Here is a 20,764-nt window from a genome sequence, read left to right on the forward strand (position 1 = left end):
GAAAGAATACTTCCCATGTATTACCTGCGTGTCCTAGAAGGGGGCTAAAAGCTGTGGGAGCAGGGGCTGGAAGTCCTCCCCTCTTGATTTACCCCACCAAAAAAGGGAGGGGGGGGGGGGAATTTTTCCCTTTAAGGCTCAGTCATCTGTTCTTGACGCTGCGTCGCTAACGCAGGAAATGGCGACTACATATGAAAGAAAGGTATATTTTTTCATACATATTCGCCTTTGCCCACGTCAGCGAGGTAGTGTTAAGAACAGAGGACTTAAAGGGGCATATTTTCATATAACAGCAACTTCACGCATGAAAATCGAATAAAAATAAGACATTTTTTTTCTTCCAGTAGCCATCGTACTTGTGACGGCAGTTGTAAGAGTTTTTACCACGCCAGACTCTACCATGCCCGAGACCGTCTCTGCAGTTCACACACCTGAGGATGACATTCCTGTCAACTTCTGCCGTGTGAAAGACTACCCCAACAACCACACACCCGTGGTCTCATACTTTCGGTTGGAGACAATATACGAACATGAGGGTCAAACAACTCAGCTTCTCCTAAGGTATGCTGAAGGGTTTTATTTTTATTCTAAATTATATTTTTCACTAGTATTTTGTTTGTGTGTGTGTATTCTTATGTAGCACAAGTGTAAATGTTTACTGATCATCAAGGGTTGGGTTCAGTGTACTGACCACCTGGGTGATGTTAATACATACTGAAAATTATCCATTTGTATTGCATGGGAAGCAGTTTTACACTCGTGGGGTCCCCGCTCTTGAACATTCTATGTTGTAGTTTGGTAAATTTATGTATGCTGTCTGCTTAACCATGTCCTGTCATTTTTTTTTTTTTATTAATCCACTACTCTAATACTATAATAGTTGCAGGGGGATAGTTGGAGGCCTTAAATTTGCCCATTATTGAAGAGAGAAGAGTAAGGGGTCACCTGAGCACAACCCCTTTTGGACTAAAAGCAGAAGTGATTAAAAAATCGTGTTAATCTTATAACGTTTATTTAATATTCTGGATACAAAACATTAAAAGCTAAATTCTTTCAAAAATTTGATTGTGCCAAATACGGCACACTGGTCTAAAGTTCCATTTAATAAATTAAAAGAAGATTTGTAGTGAAGATAAAAGAAATTATCCAAGTAGATGAAAAGAAAAGAATGTATTATCAATTTAAAACTTTCCTTACACTGTTTAGAAAAATAAAATTAGTTTGACTTGTACCATAATCAGGAAATTTTAAAGATATGTGGATTATTTTGTGTGAAAGTCATAAAAACAGTTTGAACTTTTGTTTAGGCACAAGTGAACATCACATTTTTTGCATTTCATGGTTGATTTTTTCTTGCACCCTGGTAACTTGCATCTTTGCCGATCACTTGGTTGTGGCCAGTGTGCATACTTATCTTTCCTCATATCTTTTGCTGGAGTTGGTGCAGCTGAGCCTCTCCTCTTCTTTGCTACAATTTCTGTCTCAATGCTGTCTGTCCCTGAACTTGGTCGTTCCCTTCTTTTGGCAGTATCTTTATTTTGTCTTATGAGTGACATTGCAATTTCAGTTTTGAACCCCACTAAATCATATTGCCTTACTTTTGGTACCTCAAGACTCTGTGCATCTTGTCTGTATAACATCCAACAATTTACAGTTACCATATCTATAAAATGAAAAAATAATCTGTGGTAAAACTTTTTTGAGTTCATTTTATATTCCTGTTTATGAGGTTTCTTTGAATTATACTGCTTCAGAGTGGAAATACCTTTGAATGGTACAATTTGTTCATCTATATATAACATTTGTTCTTGGGGAATTTTCCAAAACTTACAAAGCAAGTTATTAATGAATGGTCTAATTTTGAACAGTTTATCTCTTTGCTTTTTTGTTTTGGGGGGCACTTTTGAGTCATCATTGAAGTGGATGAAGTTTTTAATTGCTTCCCATCTCCTCCAAGTAAATATATCAGAAATGTGTGCAACTCTGCTAGAGGTTTGCCAGTACATACGACTTCTTGGCAGTGGAAATACTAAAGTAAACAATACAGTACCTAAAAATTGTTCTAATTCTTCTTGAGTAAGATCTAGTGGAGTTGCAGGGTTTCTTTGTATTGCATAAAAATTTGATTGGTCAACAATAAAGTTTAAAAGATCATCATCAAAAAAATTCTTAAAATACTGTATTGGAGTTCGCTCAGGAATTTCCTTAGCACCAGTGTCCAGCTCAATGATTTTCCAGAGAGCTTCTTTTTCCATTGGTGGAGGATGGGATGACATGGATGCTTCACAATTCTGCAGGGCTTCATCACCTGTATAAAACAAAAATAATGCAACACTGTATCCATAAATAGAGATGAAATATTGTACAGTACAAGAAGCAAAATACACTCCAAGACATGCTCCTCTGTGACCAACTGAGCAAACTGAAGGGTCAGTACCACCAATCAGATACTTGGAGACCTGACCTGGGATGACAAAATCCCAAAATATACCTAAATACATGGTATGCCGAAATATACTAGAATAACACAGTATATGCCATCCAAATTGCCTGACTTTTGTTGAAAGTAGATAGCAGGACATAGTTTGGTAAAAAAAAATAGTAGGTTTCTCAGTCAATGAAATAAAAAATATTTACTTCACCTTAGTGCCCTTGCTCATACCAAAATTGAAAAGGAAAGTGAAAAATCATTTCACCCTTTTGAAATGGCAGAACATCATAAAATATAAAGAAACAAGTGATATTTGCTTGTATTATCACAAACTCAACTTGTTTCACATGTGTCCATTTTGCTATTTGTTGTGGTATCATAGTACACTTTATTAATATATCATCCTTACTGATCTCAGCCCATCTGTAATAGTATTAAGATTATAGTTGAATGATGATACAGTGATTGATATCATGTATGCAAATGTATTTTACTTTATTACATACATAAGACACACAAAATGCTTTCAGTAAAAACCACAAATGAATGAAATGGTGACATGTCAACCCAGTGATCTCTGCCCTTACAATCTCAGTTAGGATCCTTTCCAACCCTGTGACTCTTACATTTTTCAAGTTCTGTAAAAGATGTAATTAACCATATAATTTCAAAAATATTCATATGACAGTGAAAAAAAAATTACTTCAGAATTTTGAAACAAGCACAAAACCCGATGCCCATACTTAGATATAGTGAACTCTGCCTTCATGAGGGTACACCTCAAGTGAAGAGTCACTGTGGCAAGGTTGTATTACTGAAAGAATTGTTGTCAAAGAACTCAACTCCAATGGAGTCTACATTTCCTTGCTACTAGAAGTGCTTTTTTTTTATGCTTTTGATCCATAAAAATCCAAGAGGATTGCAGTATGGTTAGAGAAATACAGCTATATTGCTGTAGGAACTCTAGTTGAGCAAAGAGATTCATCTAACTTTTCATTGGGAAAAATTAATGCAGCAGATCATGCTTCCCTGGTTTATATATATATATATATATATATATATATATATATATATATATATCTTACTACATATGATGAGTCAAATGATATGCTTTTCATCCAAAGCCAATAGTTACTTTTTGTGGAGCCCTTAAACTGGTGTTTTACTAATCATATCTAAGCTGTATTAGCCTGTTTGATTGTATAGTGGTGGATTAGTATTTCTCTCCTACCTGAATCCGCATTCACAGCATCAGAAGCAAATTCCGGCGAGGTATTAGTGAGCAGAAAAATGTCGTCTTCATCATCACTTGAAAAAATGTCTATTTCATTTGCACATGGTATGGCTTGAATAGTGATGTCTTGGGTACTGATTTTACGACAGAACATCCTTGTGTCCATTGTAATGTACTAGATATGATCTTAAGACTATGACAACACCTGATTCTGATGATTAGAATGATCAGCTTACAGTAAATCTACTATGGCCCGCGAGTCAGAAGCGGATCGTCGTAAATATTTGTATTTCATGTGAATGTTTTAAATATTACCTTTACTCATAGTTTACCTCTTGATTCATCAAAACTTTATTATTGAGATATATTTATATGAGCAAAATAACCTGACAAGTTTGGTTTAACACTCGCTCAAGTGACCCGAATCAGCTGGCACTCATGATGTATTTGTGTACGTTATGTAGTTCTGTCAGTGGCCAACAGAGGGCACTATATATAGAAAACGGGAAGCTTAGGGTATCCCATCTCTTTCCCTTATGGTTGAAAGTAAAGACTTAAGAGATCTTTGATTAAAAAAAAAGAAATTGCATCCATAAGGATGAGCATACTACAAGATTGTGTCATTATAGGAGGAATAAAAACTAGGGAATCAAAAGATAACGATGGTGTCATGGTATATGAAATGAACTAAATTTTAAGATGTTTGACGGCGTTGAGATAGTTCAAAAGGTGGAGCTCCACCTGTGTGAAACTCAGTTCCCTTGCATCACAAATAAGTACTTACACACACACACACACACACACACACACACTCACAGAAAATATGTATATACTTGTGTTATAGGAAGAGAGAGATGTCAGTCATCAAGGCCAGATCCTTATCAGTAGGTTAACACAATAGCCAGCCGGCCACAAGAGCTATTTGACCCCTTTTTATTGCAGAGCGCCGGCCAGGTGTCACCACTCGTCCTCACTTGTCACATTCACCTTCACACTCCAGGTCAGTCAGGGTCATCCTGCCACTGGGTCTTGGGTAGATGAAACTCTCTTAACTTTTACTTTTCATTTTTCGTCCATGGTTAATTTGTAAAGACATACCGTCGTAGCTGAAATACTGTATTTTCTTGATTCACTGACATTTTTGTTACTGAGTAAATTTTCATAGGATTCCTTGAGTTTGCATCTAAATGAATAGCTACTTTAACATAATAATGTTAGATCATGTTTTCTAGAAGTATGCAAAAAAAAGAGATTCAAGTTTTCTCATCACTGATCAATGCTGTGCTCACCCTACTACAGAGGAGCCCACAAGAGTGTACCACACGTGTCAATTCTAGCTACTTTGGGCGTGCAGTGCAGGCCACACTGACTGGAGCATGGTCCTCAACCCCCAAGGTGAAGGCTTCCGTTAGAGAAGGATGGTCCTCAGGGCCTGAACATACTCTCCCTCACAAACACCTCCTCTTCACATTCAAGACTCAACATGGCAATGAACATCTAAGGGTGCTGTGGGATGGTGTAGCTAAGGTGAGTCTTTGGTGTAGTCGGCATGTGTGGTTCTTTATTGTTACAACGAAACATAAGTGCGTAGGGTTTGTCTTGTCTTCTCACCACTATATCTAGCCACAGTTGAATCTTTTATGATGTTACTGCTGTTCACCCAAGCACGGAAAAAAATTTACTTTCTATACCTCCACACCAGTACAAACGGGTAGATAGCACTAGACACCTGTTACTCTTTTGACTGTTGCATGTAGATATAGTTTTACTATTACCACCTATAAAACAATACCACACATTTAGTGTTGCTTTCCCTGCAGGTACACCCGGACACAAGTATGGTTTTCCTCTCCCCACTACTATACCATAATACAGGTGTAAAGTTATAATCCCTGCAACTTTACCTACTGACTGCAGATAATAAAAACAGTTCAAGAGATGGGGCCCTGCAAATATGGGACTCTCTTCTCAAACTGTCCAAAGAGGTAATTTCAAATAGCTAAATGCAGGTACAATGTTACCTTCCCTATCACTCCACCTAGATATGGGTGCAATATTTTCCTTCCAACAAATAACTCAGTAACAAATTTAGAATTACTCTCCCCATTGTTATACTTTAGACACAAGATTACTGATAGCTCTTCCACCACATCACCTACTTCATTGGAGGTATTGAGTCTCAGAAGTATATTGATATATGCTTTCCAGCCTTAATCTTATACACAATCATAGCATTACCTTGATACCAGTACCTCTAGTCCTTGTTACAATGTTAAGTAACCCTTACTCAGGTGAAGTTTTACATATCCCACCTCTGCACTTAGGCAAGGTTTAATGCTATCCTCTCTGATATTAGGCCCAAAGATAATGTTACTCTTCCCTTTATTAGAGTGTTAAAGTTCCCACCACTGCACTTTGATGGAAGTGCTGCAATACCCTCCTCGCCATTGCCCATAGCTATAGTTGTGGTACAGTTGTACTACCTTCCCATCCACAAGAGCAGTAAGATTGTAATGCTAATTGTCTTTGATGTGTACTTATGAGATATAACTTATCTATTTGGAACTTAAGATTCGGGAATTATTGGAATATTAGCATAGATATTGTTTTTAAGCATGTTAATTTGCTACATGCTTAGTTTAATATGGTAATTTTTTCTTTTTGTAAGAGTAGGAGTAGAGTGGGAAGTGAGTCAGTTGTTGTTCGCTGATGATACAGCGCTGGTGGCTGATTCATGTGAGAAATTGCAGAAGCTGGTGACTGAGTTTGGTAAAGTGTGTGGAAGAAGAAAGTTAAGAGTAAATGTGAATAAGAGCAAGGTCATTAGGTACAGTAGGGTTGAGGGTCAAGTCAATCGGGAGGTGAGTTTGAATGGAGAAAAACTGGAGGAAGTGAAGTGTTTTAGATATCTGGGAGTGGATCTGGCAGCGGATGGAACCATGGAAGCGGAAGTGGATCATAGGGTGGGGGAGGGGGCGAAAATTCTGGGGGCCTTGAAAAATGTGTGGAAGTCGAGAACATTATCTCGGAAAGCAAAAATGGGTATGTTTGAAGGAATAGTGGTTCCAACAATGTTGTATGGTTGCGAGGCGTGGGCTACGGATAGAGTTGTGCGCAGGAGGATGGATGTGCTGGAAATGAGATGTTTGAGGACAATGTGTGGTGTGAGGTGGTTTGATCGAGTGAGTAACGTAAGGGTAAGAGAGATGTGTGGAAATAAAAAGAGCGTGGTTGAGAGAGCAGAAGAGGGTGTTTTGAAGTGGTTTGGGCACATGGAGAGAATGAGTGAGGAAAGACTGACCAAGAGGATATATGTGTCGGAGGTGGAGGGAACGAGGAGAAGAGGGAGACCAAATTGGAGGTGGAAAGATGGAGTGAAAAAGATTTTGTGTGATCGGGGCCTGAACATGCAGGAGGGTGAAAGGAGGGCAAGGAATAGAGTGAATTGGAGCGATGTGGTATACCGGGGTTGACGTGCTGTCAGTGGATTGAATCAAGGCATGTGAAGCGTCTGGGGTAAACCATGGTAAGCTAGCGTGTAGGTATGTATATTTGCGTGTGTGGACGTATGTATATACATGTGTATGGGGGGAGGTTGGGCCATTTCTTTCGTCTGTTTCCCTGCGCTACCTCGCAAACGCGGGAGACAGCGACAAAGTATAATAAAAAAATAAAAGAGTAGGAGCATTTTTACTCTTGCATCATTTATTTTTGTGTTAACAGTAAGAAGCAATTTGAGGCAGTGTTGTACAAGATCATGCATTTAGTAGCATCACCTTTATTCCTTTTCTTAAAGCACACATGATTTCATCATAATTCTGTGTTACAGTGACCTTAAGTTTTCGATTGATTTCGCAAAATATCTTCAAAACGTAACGTACACTTACAGAGTGTGATCTTAACTTCACCTAAGTTCAACCTGATTTTGTCTTCGGGTGTTGAGGGCAAAGTGAGTGAGCCTAACATAAACAGTGATGATGTCTACTGGTGGTCCTTATGTGTACAGAGTTGGGATGATCCTGCTGGTGGTCATTCCTTCAACTCACAACGCAGATGGCAAGGTGAATATTGCAGTCGTATTGTACTCATATATGGGTAGGTTACCGGTTACTCTTATTTTTACCAAGGTGGACAAATATATGGCCTCTAGCCTTTCTCTGTAATTCAACTCTCTGATCTCCAAGTTCCCTTCTTTCAGCTGTTCTTTCTTACCTTGTTCTGTTTGGCTGATCCGTCTCCTTATTGTTGGTGGATCAAACTCTACCTCTTTTCCTGTCAACAGTAGTGTCCCATAGGATTATCAGCAGGAAATCAAATTCACAACTTATTCTGAAAACTACACTGTATTCCTTTACTCTTTTCACAAACTGCTCCATTTTGCCTAACTCAATCTGTATCATGTCACATCTGTCTCTTGTAAATTTAGATTTAGACAGGACTTCCCTATGGAACAGACACAACTTTGTGAAGTTTAACACCTCTGGTACCCAGTTTCTGCCCATCTCTATTTTTGAAACCTCTCATAACTTTCTTGTCTCTTTTATTGGCTATATAATTCTACCACTCAGTACCACAACATCTCATCTGTCTCAGGAAACCTCACATTACCTCCTCAGAATAGTTGCTTGATTATACAAATTGATTGATTTGTCTTTGTATGGAACATTGCATTCACATCTGGGGGGTTTTAACTCTACATACATACTAGGTAAAGTTGAGTTTAAAACAGTGTGGCTGTTTACCTCTACCAGTCTGACCTCAAAACTTGACCCACTTACTTTATGCTGTAGTGTTTGTTCTCTTTCCCTTTCTGTCAGTATTACTGTAGTTTCTGCTTTCAAGAATTGGCTGCCTATGTGCCCCTGCCATTAACTATCTCATACATTACTGGTCAAGCTACTGCATCATATGGAATGTGTACTGTGTGGTTATTGGCAACTTAAGGGTGGGCTGTTGTGATGACTATTTCTTTCTTTGCATCACAAAACTTTGAAACTCTTTACCTTCTCATGCCTTTCCAAAAGGTTATGACTTGCTTTCATTTAAGAGGCAGGGTTTCCACCTCTAATACTCAGATTATTTTTCCTCCTTTATCCTTACTTTTCTATCCATCTAGCAGTTGGCACTGATGAGGACCTTTGTCTGTCAGTAGAACCTTTGACATATAAGTAAGAGAAAATTCAACGGAACAAAAATATATGATCAAGAATGATTTACATTTTATCATGTTTCTTGCTTTTAGTCCATGTTGCTGGTGATTTAAAGTGGATGGGGTAATAACAATGAAATTTCTTAAAATTGTTCAAAGGTGTAAACAATTCATATATCTTCTATAATTTTTTTAGTTTATTTTTCTGTATCAGTATTCACATATTGTAGCTACTCTTGGAAAGGCGACATTACATAAGCTAGTAGGAAAGCTTGAACTTATTTATCTATTAGCAGCACATTCTTGTAGCATAGGCAGATGATTTACAGAAAAGCAAATGAAAGAGAGAAAGAGAAATAAGAGTTATCTGTTGCCTTATGTGGTGAGCAGCATCAGCAGGTACAACAATGAAGGATGATGGAATTGTTGAGGTTCTTGCTAGACAAAGCTCGGTGACAGTAGACCATCAAACTAGGCTCACCAGATTCACTTTGGACTTGCAGTTGGGTGGCAAGCTACAAAACCTGCTCAACTTCACATTCCACAGCAGCTCTCATCACAAGTAAGTCATTGCCCTCATGTCTTGTTTATTCAATAACAATGTAGCCCATCTAATCATAGTCCTATTGCAGAAGTAACCAGCTCATGAAATGATTATAATTTGCAATATTTTACATGATTTGAAGACTCAAGTTACTTTTACTTAAATGTTAAACCCTTTCAAGTTCATTATTTATTTACTAGCACAGTGTCTTTTTAAACTAAAAAGAATGGTAGTTCCATTCTTTGGTATAAGTTAGTTTGGAGAGTCAGTTAGGGTTACATTGATTTCCACTGAAAAACACCCTACCTGTGTGTATTGAGCAGATTAATGAGATTCGTTTGCCCCATACCCCTGGCTGCATCCTCACGATCCACAATATTTATATACTTCTCATTACGCAGAGGATGGCAACAGGTCTTGCTTCAGTTTCCAGTCCTTCAGCTGCTTATAGAAGCTGAGGTGAGCACAAAGAGGAACCAGACCAATCAGTATGTTGACATCACAGCAGAGATAAGGAACTCAGCAACAGAAGCTACAATTAAGTTCTTCAGCTGGGAAGTGACTGCAATACTTGACAATGAAACTGACGATTCCTGTGGTAGTCACAATGAGAATGGAACTGGCATTTCAGAAGGCAACTCAGAAGTTTGTCCAGCATTCATAGAACCAGAGTCGAAAGCCTCACCAGGCACTACAACGAAAAGAAATCCAAAGTCAGCAAGGAGGGTGCAGGAGGTCAGACAAGTGGTTGCCAGTGATATGTTCAACTTAAAAAGCAACTTGACCATCGACGGTATGGGATATGATTCATCATTTCTTGTAATGAATTTTGTGGCTTTAAGGTATCTGAAAGCATTCCCTCATCAGACCTAGTCTCTCTCTCTCTCTCTCTCTCTCTCTTGCTCTGTCTCTCTCTCTCTCTGTCTCTCTCTCTCTCTCTCTCTCTCTCTCTCTCTCTCTCTCTCTCTCTCTCTCTCTCTCTCTCTCTCTCTCTCTCTGACCTTTTCCTCAGAGATCTTTTCATATACAACTTTGAATGCCATAATTACCATAGCTAACTTCATATACTGTATTTTTGCAGCCACAACTACAGAACATCATATAGTAAGGATTCATCAGGATGCTTACTCCCCATTTTGTCCTGTGCTCAGCTGGTCTCTTAATCGTAAGTACAGTGGGGTTTTCAGGTTATGTGTTTCATGGACAGTTCCACATGAATAGCTATGAATTTATTAACTTGAGTTCCAGTATAAAGAAGTAATAATCTCTCTGGAATCAGTCTTGAGCATCCAGTGGTGTGGAGATGTGTGAATTAAATCTTTTTCTTTTCACACACTTTCAGAGATATTCAACTTCTCAAAGGATTTCTCTGGATGGGAGTATGTGGTGAGCCAGTGGGCTTGGGGCAACATGGTGGTAAAGGGGGAATGGGGTGTCTCACCTCTTCAGTGGTACCAGAAGATTTTTTCTTTCTCCCTAGACCAGGTTAGAAAAGCAAAAACGATTTTTATATTTTAATCTTTTACAGAGCTGTTTTACCTTCCAGTTGAATACACATTTGTAGGCATGTCTTATAGAGAGGAGGCTTACAAGGAGAAGGGAGGTTCATATTCGTGCAGCATGACTAAGGGAGCATGAAGTGCTTTCCATACAATATACAGTATAGTTATGGTGCTGTTGAAAAGCAGAATTTTAAGAAGTGTGAAGTTTATGAAGCTGAATCTGTTTTGTACAATATATCATTGCAAACAATAAGTGTATTATATTAGATATATGAAAGTTCTTTTTCTGTATGAATTGACAGTACACTCTAAGTATTTCACATATTTCAACAGTTTAAAAAATTGAAAATTTGGAAGGTTTGGAACTTAGAACATTGGAAAACCCAGCTCATTTAGTACACATGTATTAGAGTGCCTGTTGCCAGTAGAATTGTTTGAAATTGTATTCCTCTGTGTAACTACTGATGTATGATGAAAGACCAGTTTTTAATGGGTGAACTTTCTCTCATGGCTTTTCTCGTGCAATGGTCTAGGCAGCACCTCTACCCAGCACTCACCTTGTTTTGGACTTCCGCAACTTTAGCAGGTTTCTTGTACTGGTGAGATGTCCCACCCTGGCCACTGCACTCACTGCCTCTGTCAATATATACAACAGTCATTACATCCTGCAAGGTAAAAGATACTATACCATGGACTTGTGTTGATTAGATGACTGGGTATTAAGAGATGTCTAGCCTTCCAAATATACTGTTATCTTTAGCATATTCTAGCTTTCTTTAGCTGAAATACTGGAATAATTCAATTTCTGTTTTCCACTCATCCATATCTGTTAAGAGAACATTCACATTACTCTGTCTTATTGTATGATAGTGAAGGAAGTAGATGAGTTTAGGGGTGAAGATGATAGAGTGTTGTTGGAGGTGGCAGCAAAGAAGAATCAGGGAGGTTTGACATTCACCTGGACTCTAGATGCTGAGAAGACCACTCATTTGTACACTGTTGCCACCACACTCCTTTCACAGGTATGATTCCGACTGTATATCAGTCAAGGTACTATTTTTGGCTTTATCACAAGTTATACAAACAAAAAATTCATGTCGCTGAATACCCAGTGCCCCCAATTATACCCCTAACTACCATATTAACCACTTTTGCATTAAATCACCCATCTCTAACACCCCATCCCCTCCATCAAAACTGCTGACATTATCACTTAGCTTCTCCCAAAACATTTGCCTCTCTTTTGTAGGTGTATAATTGTCCCCAGACCTCTTTCTGAAAGGTCCCATTTTCCAGGGGCTCCTGCAGCTCCAAGACTGCATTTCCCATGTTAGTGAAGTAGCGTCAAGAACAGATGACTGAACGTTAGAGGAAAAATCCTTACTTGGCCCACCTATCCGTTCCTTCTTTTGGAAAAGTAAAACAGGAGGGGAGGATTTCCAGCTAACTGAATGATATAGAATTGCATGTTTGTTGTTGCTTGGTTAGTGTCAGGATGCTTTTTAAGGGATTGTAAGGTTATCTGCATGTGAGAGGACTTTCACACCTCTTTGGGATATGTTGTGCAACTGCTTGTTGGGTGTTTGTTGTGATAACACAGAACAGATTTAATATTTTTGGAGTGAATTATAGTCATGAATGAATTTTGTTTTTATACTGAATGTGTTTGCCTGACAGGCAGCATCCCACCCTTGGATGTGTGATGACAGTCTGGTCCGTCACCCTATTAGGCAATTCTTGGAGGACCTCCTGGGTCAGAATCTCGATCACCTCTGGGCCACTTTAGTTGAGCAGGTCAGTAGATAGTTCTCTGGTTTATTATGAATGTACATTAGTCATTGAACATCTTATTTCATTTCTTTTTCTTTTTCCAAAACTTGTTTCTCTAATTTAGGATACTCTTGTGATTTGTAAGGGTTCAAGTATTTTAACATGCTTGTGAAAAAAGAAAAATGTCTATGAAAATCTTAAAAGCTGATAAATTGGTGCAAGCTAATAATATTACATCATTACATCTGGTACTGTACCATCTGATGTAAATTGTTCTGGGTAAGTTGCACATCATCTTAGTTCTTTAACATCATATATTTTTTTCTTGATTATTATACAGTATATGCAAATGTAACCCATAAGTACAATAATGCAAACACTTTTTGGTTCAGTTATTTTCAATTTTAATTTTAATTTGAGAGCATTGGTATTACAAAGACTAACTCTCTTGCTTTTAGTTCAATAAATATGCCTGTTGATGGATTTTTGTTAAAATTAGTTTTTGTAAGTGTTACTGTTTGTTTCCTTCTAAGGTCAGTCTGTCCCATGAGTTTAGATAGCTTGTGATCCACTGAGGTTAGTTTCTTCTGTTCCTTAGCCTTCTGGCAGAATAAAAGCCTTTTACCCTTTACTAACCACTCCTTCAGCAGTAGTAGTCTAGCTCACTCCAGGGCAGCCATCTGCCAATCAGCAACCCCCAGCTGGCGATAACATTATCAACCCACTGGCCAACTGCAGGACAGTCAGGTCAACTCTGTTCTTCTTGTATCCCTGGAATATGTTGGATTTTTATTAATTTTTGAAGCTTTTCCACTCACCATATCATTCATGCTTCTGTTATGTACTTGGATTGTAGTTTCGGGACATCATGTATCTTAAGTGTTTCTATTTTCAGTGAATAGACTCACTCTCCCCCTCTTTCTTCTATATCTATGTATCTATATCTCTAATGCCCATTCCCTGTGGAAACTCCCATCAAGTGGGGGCAACAGCAAAAGAGTCTCCACTTCTGACCTTACATGCCTTTCTCGCATATACCATTCTACACATTCTTTCACTATTTCTCTCCCTCCTGTATTTCTCCACCCTATTTGCCCATGTCACAGGTGGTCCTCCACTCACACCAACCTTTTAATTGTAATATCTTATACTCTCCTCGTATACTACCAGCCTTGCATTCTTTCTACATACCCAAATCACCTCAAATTATTATGTTTCACCCATTCTCCCACTCCACAGTTCACTCCCTTTGCATTCCCTGCCATACCACATCTCTCATACACCCTTTCATTTCTTTCTTCATTCCATCTAGTCTCACCACATGCTGTTCTCAAATAGCTGATTTCCACAGCCTTGATTCTTGACTTCTGCGACTCATTCCATGTCCATGTTTTGGCTGCACAGGTCAGGGTTGGGAGGACTATGCTGTTCCTTAATTCTCTCTTCACTTCCATGCTTAAACCTCTTCCCCTCATTATTCTGTTAAGGGACCCAATGACTTCTACCCTGTACTGCTCTCTCCTTTATCTCTCCTTCCGTATCACCACACTTACCCAAGACAGCAGCTAGATACTTGAATTCCCTCACTTCTTCCAGTCTTTTCCCCTTATATCCACAGCACAATTTAGTACATTTTCTTCTTTCACTCTGTATGGTTTACAAAATCTATACTTTCACTCTGTTTCAAACACCATTGCTGTACTTTTACTTGCATTCACCTTCAGTTGCCAATGCTTACACACATAAAACAAATTTACAACTTTCTGCAGCTCCACTTGACTCTTAGCAAACAACATAGTATCATGTGCAAACACACTTGCCGCTACCCACCATATCTCACTGCCATACTTCATCTCTGAGCCCCTTATTCCCTAGTTCTGCTTTCATCTCTCTTATCACTCCATCCATATATATATTAAAAAGCCATGGTGACATTACATAGCCCTGCCTCTGTTTTTCTCCCAGGGTTAGTAGCAATAGGAACATCTTACAGACAAAGATCATTCACCAGGTCATGGTAGTAGAGTTGGATCTCTTCTTGCCTGCACTCTGTTATTTCTACACCTCACCCATTGATGCCTCATGAACACTGGGGACAGGGACCCTCAGCACAATAATATCAGCATTATACTTTTTGCAGGGGTGGAGTTTTATGTAAGGAATTAAAGTATTTATGTTGAAAAGTTTGTTGAGTATGGTTTTCTGTTTTGTTTCACATACAGTAGTTTATTTTATTTTCCCATGGTTATAAGCATGGGAATTTTGAGATAGGACCCAAGGCTAAAGGTTTTATGTTCAACCTGTATTTTTTTTCATAGCACTGAATAAATGTTGGTTCACCTTAAATTTTCTTTTTTTGAGGTTGTTATCTTGAGTTTCCAGCATAACGTGTCTTGATAAACAAGACACACTTGGGAATACATAAGATAGGTTTGGCCATCATAGTTTTTAGAACAGTCTTTTTTGCTCTAGGATGATGAGCTTAACGTATTGGATTGGTCTGAACCATTGAATGCTGGCGCATCATGGTCTGGCCTGGACAGAAAAGCATTATTACATTGTTGACAAGTCTGAACTGATTAGCTTTAATACATGTTGCGTTGGTCTAGGATGATGAACACTTGCACATCATTGCCTGGTCTTACATAATGAGAACAAGCACATTATGGAATTATATGGAACATCTGATACAAGCACACTGTGGACAGGCTGAGATTGATGAGTACTAACACATTATGGACTGACTAGGACTCATTATTGCAAACACCTGAGAAGCGCCTTGTAACAGTGACCATTAAGGGGGAGCTGATGTACTACTGCATCTTTTCTCCCTTCAGGGGAGGCATGTATTGCTGTGGCTAAATCATGGCATGGAGTTGGACTATGTGTGGAAGATATTGCTGGAGGAACTGGCTGCATGTGAAGTGCAGCTTTCGTCATCCCACGGTAACAGTGATACACAACACAGTAGTAATGATTTTCTGGATTTTCATTTTTATGTTTAAAGCAAAAAGGAGTATTTTATGTTTGAAAACTGGTTTTATTACTATCTAAATCATTTTTGTGTAATGTTCTTTGCATGCTTACTCTTTTATTCTCAATCCCTTTTTTAAACTCAGGTATTCATTGTAGATATGGTAAAACTCTATATGATGAAGTGTTCCATGCCATGTAAGGTGTCACATTTTAAGTTCATAAGTAGTCTTCTTACATTTCTGCTATAAATTTGTCTGCCATTCAGCAAGGGATTGATTATATTAGCACAGGAAATATACACGACGAAAATTCTCTGTTTGGAGGCAGATTCACTGTTTTGAAATATGATGCCTTCTCAGGTTTTCCACTTAACTAAGTTATCTTCAGAAATAGGTGATGTATGGAAATTGAATATTGAACAGATTACAGTCATCCAGAACTTAATGAACAACAATGTTAATGCCAAGATATACTAATCATAATTCTGTATTCTTTATCCTGATAGGAAGTGAGGAATCCAATCAGGCAGCATTATGGGCATGTGTATGGGCAGCAGCAGAGAGACTGAGTGTGTTGAAAAAGAATCCAGAGGGTGAGGGTGTAGTGGTAGACATGGAGTGCTTGCAGGAGTGGAGTAGGGTGGCACAGGTTAGTGGAAGATCTAGAAATATTTTCTTTTTCAGGTTTTGTTCGTATGAATTGAAATACTGAATTTTGCATAGAGAAAATTTGGAGTATAGGTTATATAAGTACTTAAAAGTCAAATAAATAGGTTACATTTTTGAAGTATTTTTTCTAATTTAGCAGTAAAGATATTTGTCATGGTAGAGTTAGATTTTAATGTGCAGGAACTCAGTGTTCTTGTCATTACTACTGATGTTCTTTTGAACTAGGTGTTTCCTCCGTTTGTTGCAAGAGAGTCAGCATATATATATATATATATATATTTATATATCTCTATCAACTCTATCATATGCCTTCTCCAGATCCATAAATGCTACATACAAATCCATTTGCTTTTCTAAGTATTTCTCACATACATTCTTCAAAGCAAACACCTGATCCACACATCCTCTACCACTTCTGAAACCACACTGCTCTTCCCCAATCTGATGCTCTGTACATGCCTTCACCCTCTCAATCAGTACCCTCCCATATAATTTACCAGGAATACTCAACAAACTTATACCTCTGTAATTTGAGCACTCACTCTTATCCCCTTTGCCTTTGTACAATGGCACTATGCACGCATTCCGCCAATCCTCAGGCACCTCACCATGAGTCATACATACATTAAATAACCTTACCAACCAGTCAACAATACAGTCACCCCCTTTTTTAATAAATTCCACTGCAATACCATCCAAACCTGCTGCCTTGCCGGCTTTCATCTTCTGCAAAGCTTTTACTACCTCTTCTCTGTTTACCAAATCATTTTCCCTAACCCTCTCACTTTGCACACCACCTCGACCCAAACACCCTATATCTGCCACTCTGTCATCAGTGGATCTGTCAGCGGATGGAACCATGGAAGCGGAAGTGGATCATAGGGTGGGGGAGGGGGCGAAAATTTTGGGAGCCTTGAAAAATGTGTGGAAGTCGAGAACATTATCCCGGAAAGCAAAAATGGGTATGTTTGAAGGAATAGTGGTTCCAACAATGTTGTATGGTTGCGAGGCGTGGGCTATGGATAGAGTTGTGCGCAGGAGGATGGATATGCTGGAAATGAGATGTTTGAGGACAATGTGTGGTGTGAGGTGGTTTGATCGAGTAAGTAACGTAAGGGTAAGAGAGATGTGTGGAAATAAAAAGAGCGTGGTTGAGAGAGCAGAAGAGGGTGTTTTGAAATGGTTTGGGCACATGGAGAGAATGAGTGAGGAAAGATTGACCAAGAGGATATATGTGTCGGAGGTGGAGGGAACGAGGAGAAGAGGGAGACCAAATTGGAGGTGGAAAGATGGAGTGAAAAGGATTTTGTGTGATCGGGGCCTGAACATGCAGGAGGGTGAAAGGAGGGCAAGAAATAGAGCGAATTGGAGTGATGTGGTATACAGGGGTTGACGTGCTGTCAGTGGATTGAATCAAGGCATGTGAAGCGTCCGGGGTAAACCATGGAAAGCTGTGTAGGTATGTATATTTGCATGTGTGGACGTGTGTATGTACATGTGTATGGGGGGGGTTGGGCCATTTCTTTCGTCTGTTTCCTTGCGCTACCTCGCAAACGCGGGAGACAGCGACAAAGTATAAAAAAAAAAAAAAATATATATATATATATATATATATATATATATATATCCCTGGGGGATAGGGGAGAAAGAATACTTCCCACGTATTCCCTGCGTGTCGTAGAAGGCGACTAAAAGGGAAGGGAGCGGGGGGCTGGAAATCCTCCCCTCTCATTTTTTTATTTTAATTTTCCAAAAGAAGGAACAGAGAGGGGGGCCAGGTGAGGGTATTCCCTCAAAGGCCCAGTCCTCTGTTCTTAACGCTACCTCGCTATCGCGGGAAATGGCGAATAGTATGAAAAAAAAAAAAAAAAAAAAAAAAAAAATATATATATATATATATATATATATATATATATATATATATATATATATATATTTATAATCTTTGCAGAATATATTTTGGAATTGTGCATTTCTTTTTCTGTTACAGAGGTTCTGGGAATTTCTTATGACTGGAATTACGGATGAATGTCCAGTATTCAATCAGTTGTCTGTGATTTTGGAGGAACTGATGTCAAAGTTCAGGCTTTGGTGGTTGTATGGTTAAAACATGCAACTTATTCTCATATTTAGGCGTGTCTTTTTTTGATAACCTAGAATTTGTATTCCTGAAATATATCTGTACCCTTTCATTGCCCAGAATTTTTTTCATCATATAAGATATTCTTGATGGATGTGACTTGGATGAAGCATGAACATCGTAAGTAAACTTGACAGAAGAATTTTAGACATCAACCCTTAGAAGATTGAACCCTGAATGTTTAGGAGCATTCCTAGGACAGAAGTTTATCAAGGAATTTAAACGAATTATTGTATAGGTTGCTGTGAAATATAAAGAGAAAAATGGAAAATCTGGTGTATTATTACAGTAGTAATTTTCAAGATAGGGTCTCACGAGTGAGAAAGTTGCACACTGTACAACACAAATAAGTAACTGTAATTTGATGAGACTGAAATATCGTTAGAAAACGGAGGTATATCATTATCATCACCTTTATTTATTGTTTATTGATAAGAAAGCTCCGTACTTTCGTTAGGACCTGCATATATATATATATATATATATATATATATATATATATATATATATATATAAATTCAGTGGCAAGCATTACATTTTCTATAACAAGGTGAGGGTGAAGCCGACCGTCCTTTTACACACAACTTTTGTAGACATTCGAGGTTTGCACACCGTCACGTAGAGGCTCACTTAAAACATGGTGTTGGAGTGGCCTAGTGTGGACACTTTCATTTGTGATATTTTGATATTAGTGTAAAGTTTAGATAGTTGTTGATGGTCGATAGTACTTTAACCAGTTTAAGGACACTACAAGAAAAGGAAAGTGATATCAGAGAACTAGAGCGGACTGAAATGTCAGTCCATTGTGTTCAAGAGAAGATGTCTTTAGGAGCCGTTTTCAGGTAAGAAAACTGCAATATCTTGTGTATGATGTGTGGTACAGACTTAAGCATAATGATGGTTAGCTGCTCATAGTTATTAAATCTAAAATAACATTCAATATTTTCGTGAGTTCTGTAGTATGTATTTGTCGAATTATAGCTTGTCAGCTGTTGTTTCCATGTATTAGATATCCATTGAAAATTTTCAGACAAAATTTAGAAATTCACTTTTCACGCTATTCTTGATTATTGTCTCAATCTTCAAACTTGGTAGATAATGTAAGAAACGCTTCTTTAATCAGCCAATACTTCAGATCAGCAATTCTAGACTGAGTGGTTAGGTAATCAGGACCAAATTCATTATATTTACCCCAACATTTTCCCTAATTTGCAAGGACTAAGACTAAATGGGAAGATGTATTACGCTTTGGTTGTGGAAGACATTTTCCCAATACATTTTTCTTTCTGGACTGAAATTCGTTGTCATATGATACAATTTGATACTGATCAAGTGTTGAGTCACCTGCATGTGTTCAATTGGCAATTTGTATTAGAGATGAATTTGTTTTTAATTTGTTTACCACTTTCTTAAATGATGATCCCACTAGAAGATAGAAGTGAAGGAGCACCATGGAAAGTATGTGCCAGTCTGAAATTTTACAGATTAAGAAACATCGTACAGTTTTACGAACGTTATGAACTATAGAAACTCGTTTAATTTGCTTCAAGGCAAATAATAACGTTATCAAATGCAGAAACATATATGCGTACGATTTTAATCTGCATCAAAGCTGTGAACAGCTAAAACATCAACCTGTGTTAAGTTTGATTCTACTACTTTAAGCTGCTGAGAACTATTTTAGGTATCTTTATTCCAGCATTGGGATTTGTAAGGTTAGGTTGGTGTGCAGCAGCGTTGGCATTATTGGACATAGTGTCATAGCAAACATATCAACGTATACTAATTTAAGCTATGAGTGTTATTAATTGTTAGCCATATAACGTTTCCTTACTAACAGCGTTGTGTATGATATGGAAATTGTAGACACCAACTATAATTTTTAAGAACGTTGTTCGCTGTTGGGATTCTAATCAGTTAATTATGCATAATGCGATTCGAAAAAAAAAAAAAACGTAATTCCTCCGAATAGCTCTTGAGTTGGAATGGCTTATTTTGTCCGAAAATGCACGGAATTCAATTACTAGATAGATATTTTGCTAAGTCGTTCACTGTAAAATGTAGTGTTGTATAGTATAACTATATATAGATATCCTCAGGGGGAGTGGATGGCAGGCACCCCCTTTCACGTCTTTTACTTCGGAATTTTCTTTAGTATACAGCACAGACAAATGTTAGTAGACCTAGTATTTTTTCCGGCGCCAAGTTCCTTGTTTATCGTTTACAAAATCATGTAGGTCCTATATCTGTCTAAAGGGAAAATATGTTCTTACCAAGGGTAGTCAAGAGAAGATATATTCTCACCAAGCGTAGCCGAGATCTTGCCTTTAGTTACCTGTCACCAACCAAT

At 38.2% G+C, this 20,764-nt stretch overlaps 2 protein-coding genes across 3 annotated transcripts in view; one reads left to right on the plus strand and one right to left on the minus strand.

Annotated features, from left to right (window-relative positions):
* LOC139748571 (uncharacterized) overlaps positions 1–18,677 on the plus strand; it is a 19,962-nt gene extending 1,285 nt beyond the window's left edge. Inside the window, exons 2-15 of one of the 2 annotated variants that reach the window (XM_071661612.1) lie at positions 345–561; positions 4,608–4,665; positions 4,965–5,192; positions 7,555–7,726; positions 9,205–9,376; positions 9,760–10,151; positions 10,440–10,523; positions 10,701–10,843; positions 11,394–11,532; positions 11,731–11,882; positions 12,538–12,654; positions 15,468–15,576; positions 16,112–16,254; positions 18,265–18,677. In XM_071661612.1, coding sequence (XP_071517713.1) covers positions 345–561; positions 4,608–4,665; positions 4,965–5,192; positions 7,555–7,726; positions 9,205–9,376; positions 9,760–10,151; positions 10,440–10,523; positions 10,701–10,843; positions 11,394–11,532; positions 11,731–11,882; positions 12,538–12,654; positions 15,468–15,576; positions 16,112–16,254; positions 18,265–18,381 — 2,243 coding nt within the window. In that variant the 3' untranslated portion in view covers positions 18,382–18,677. The remainder of the gene's footprint in view (positions 1–344; positions 562–4,607; positions 4,666–4,964; positions 5,193–7,554; positions 7,727–9,204; positions 9,377–9,759; positions 10,152–10,439; positions 10,524–10,700; positions 10,844–11,393; positions 11,533–11,730; positions 11,883–12,537; positions 12,655–15,467; positions 15,577–16,111; positions 16,255–18,264) is intronic. The other variant, XM_071661613.1, reaches the window with a different exon arrangement.
* Positions 996–4,130, minus strand: LOC139748572 (uncharacterized). Its single transcript, XM_071661615.1, has 2 exons — positions 3,663–4,130; positions 996–2,308 (listed from the first exon to the last, which is right to left on the minus strand). The coding sequence occupies exons 1-2, from the start codon at positions 3,829–3,831 to the stop codon at positions 1,263–1,265; spliced, it is 1,215 nt and encodes a 404-aa protein (XP_071517716.1). The 5' UTR covers positions 3,832–4,130; the 3' UTR covers positions 996–1,262.
* Positions 18,678–20,764: the final 2,087 nt, after the last annotated feature.

This window comes from Panulirus ornatus, chromosome 5 (assembly GCF_036320965.1).
Source record: "Panulirus ornatus isolate Po-2019 chromosome 5, ASM3632096v1, whole genome shotgun sequence".
In the NCBI taxonomy this organism is placed as follows: domain Eukaryota; kingdom Metazoa; phylum Arthropoda; class Malacostraca; order Decapoda; family Palinuridae; genus Panulirus; species Panulirus ornatus.

Bases quoted from the DNA above. Each gene is read 5' to 3' on its own strand.
- LOC139748572 (XM_071661615.1), bottom strand. From the start codon at position 3,831: ATGGACACAAGGATGTTCTGTCGTAAAATCAGTACCCAAGACATCACT. The intron at 2,309-3,662 runs GTAGGAGAGAAA...TGTTTTATACAG, and splicing joins TGCTGTGAATGCGGATTCAG to GTGATGAAGCCCTGCAGAAT.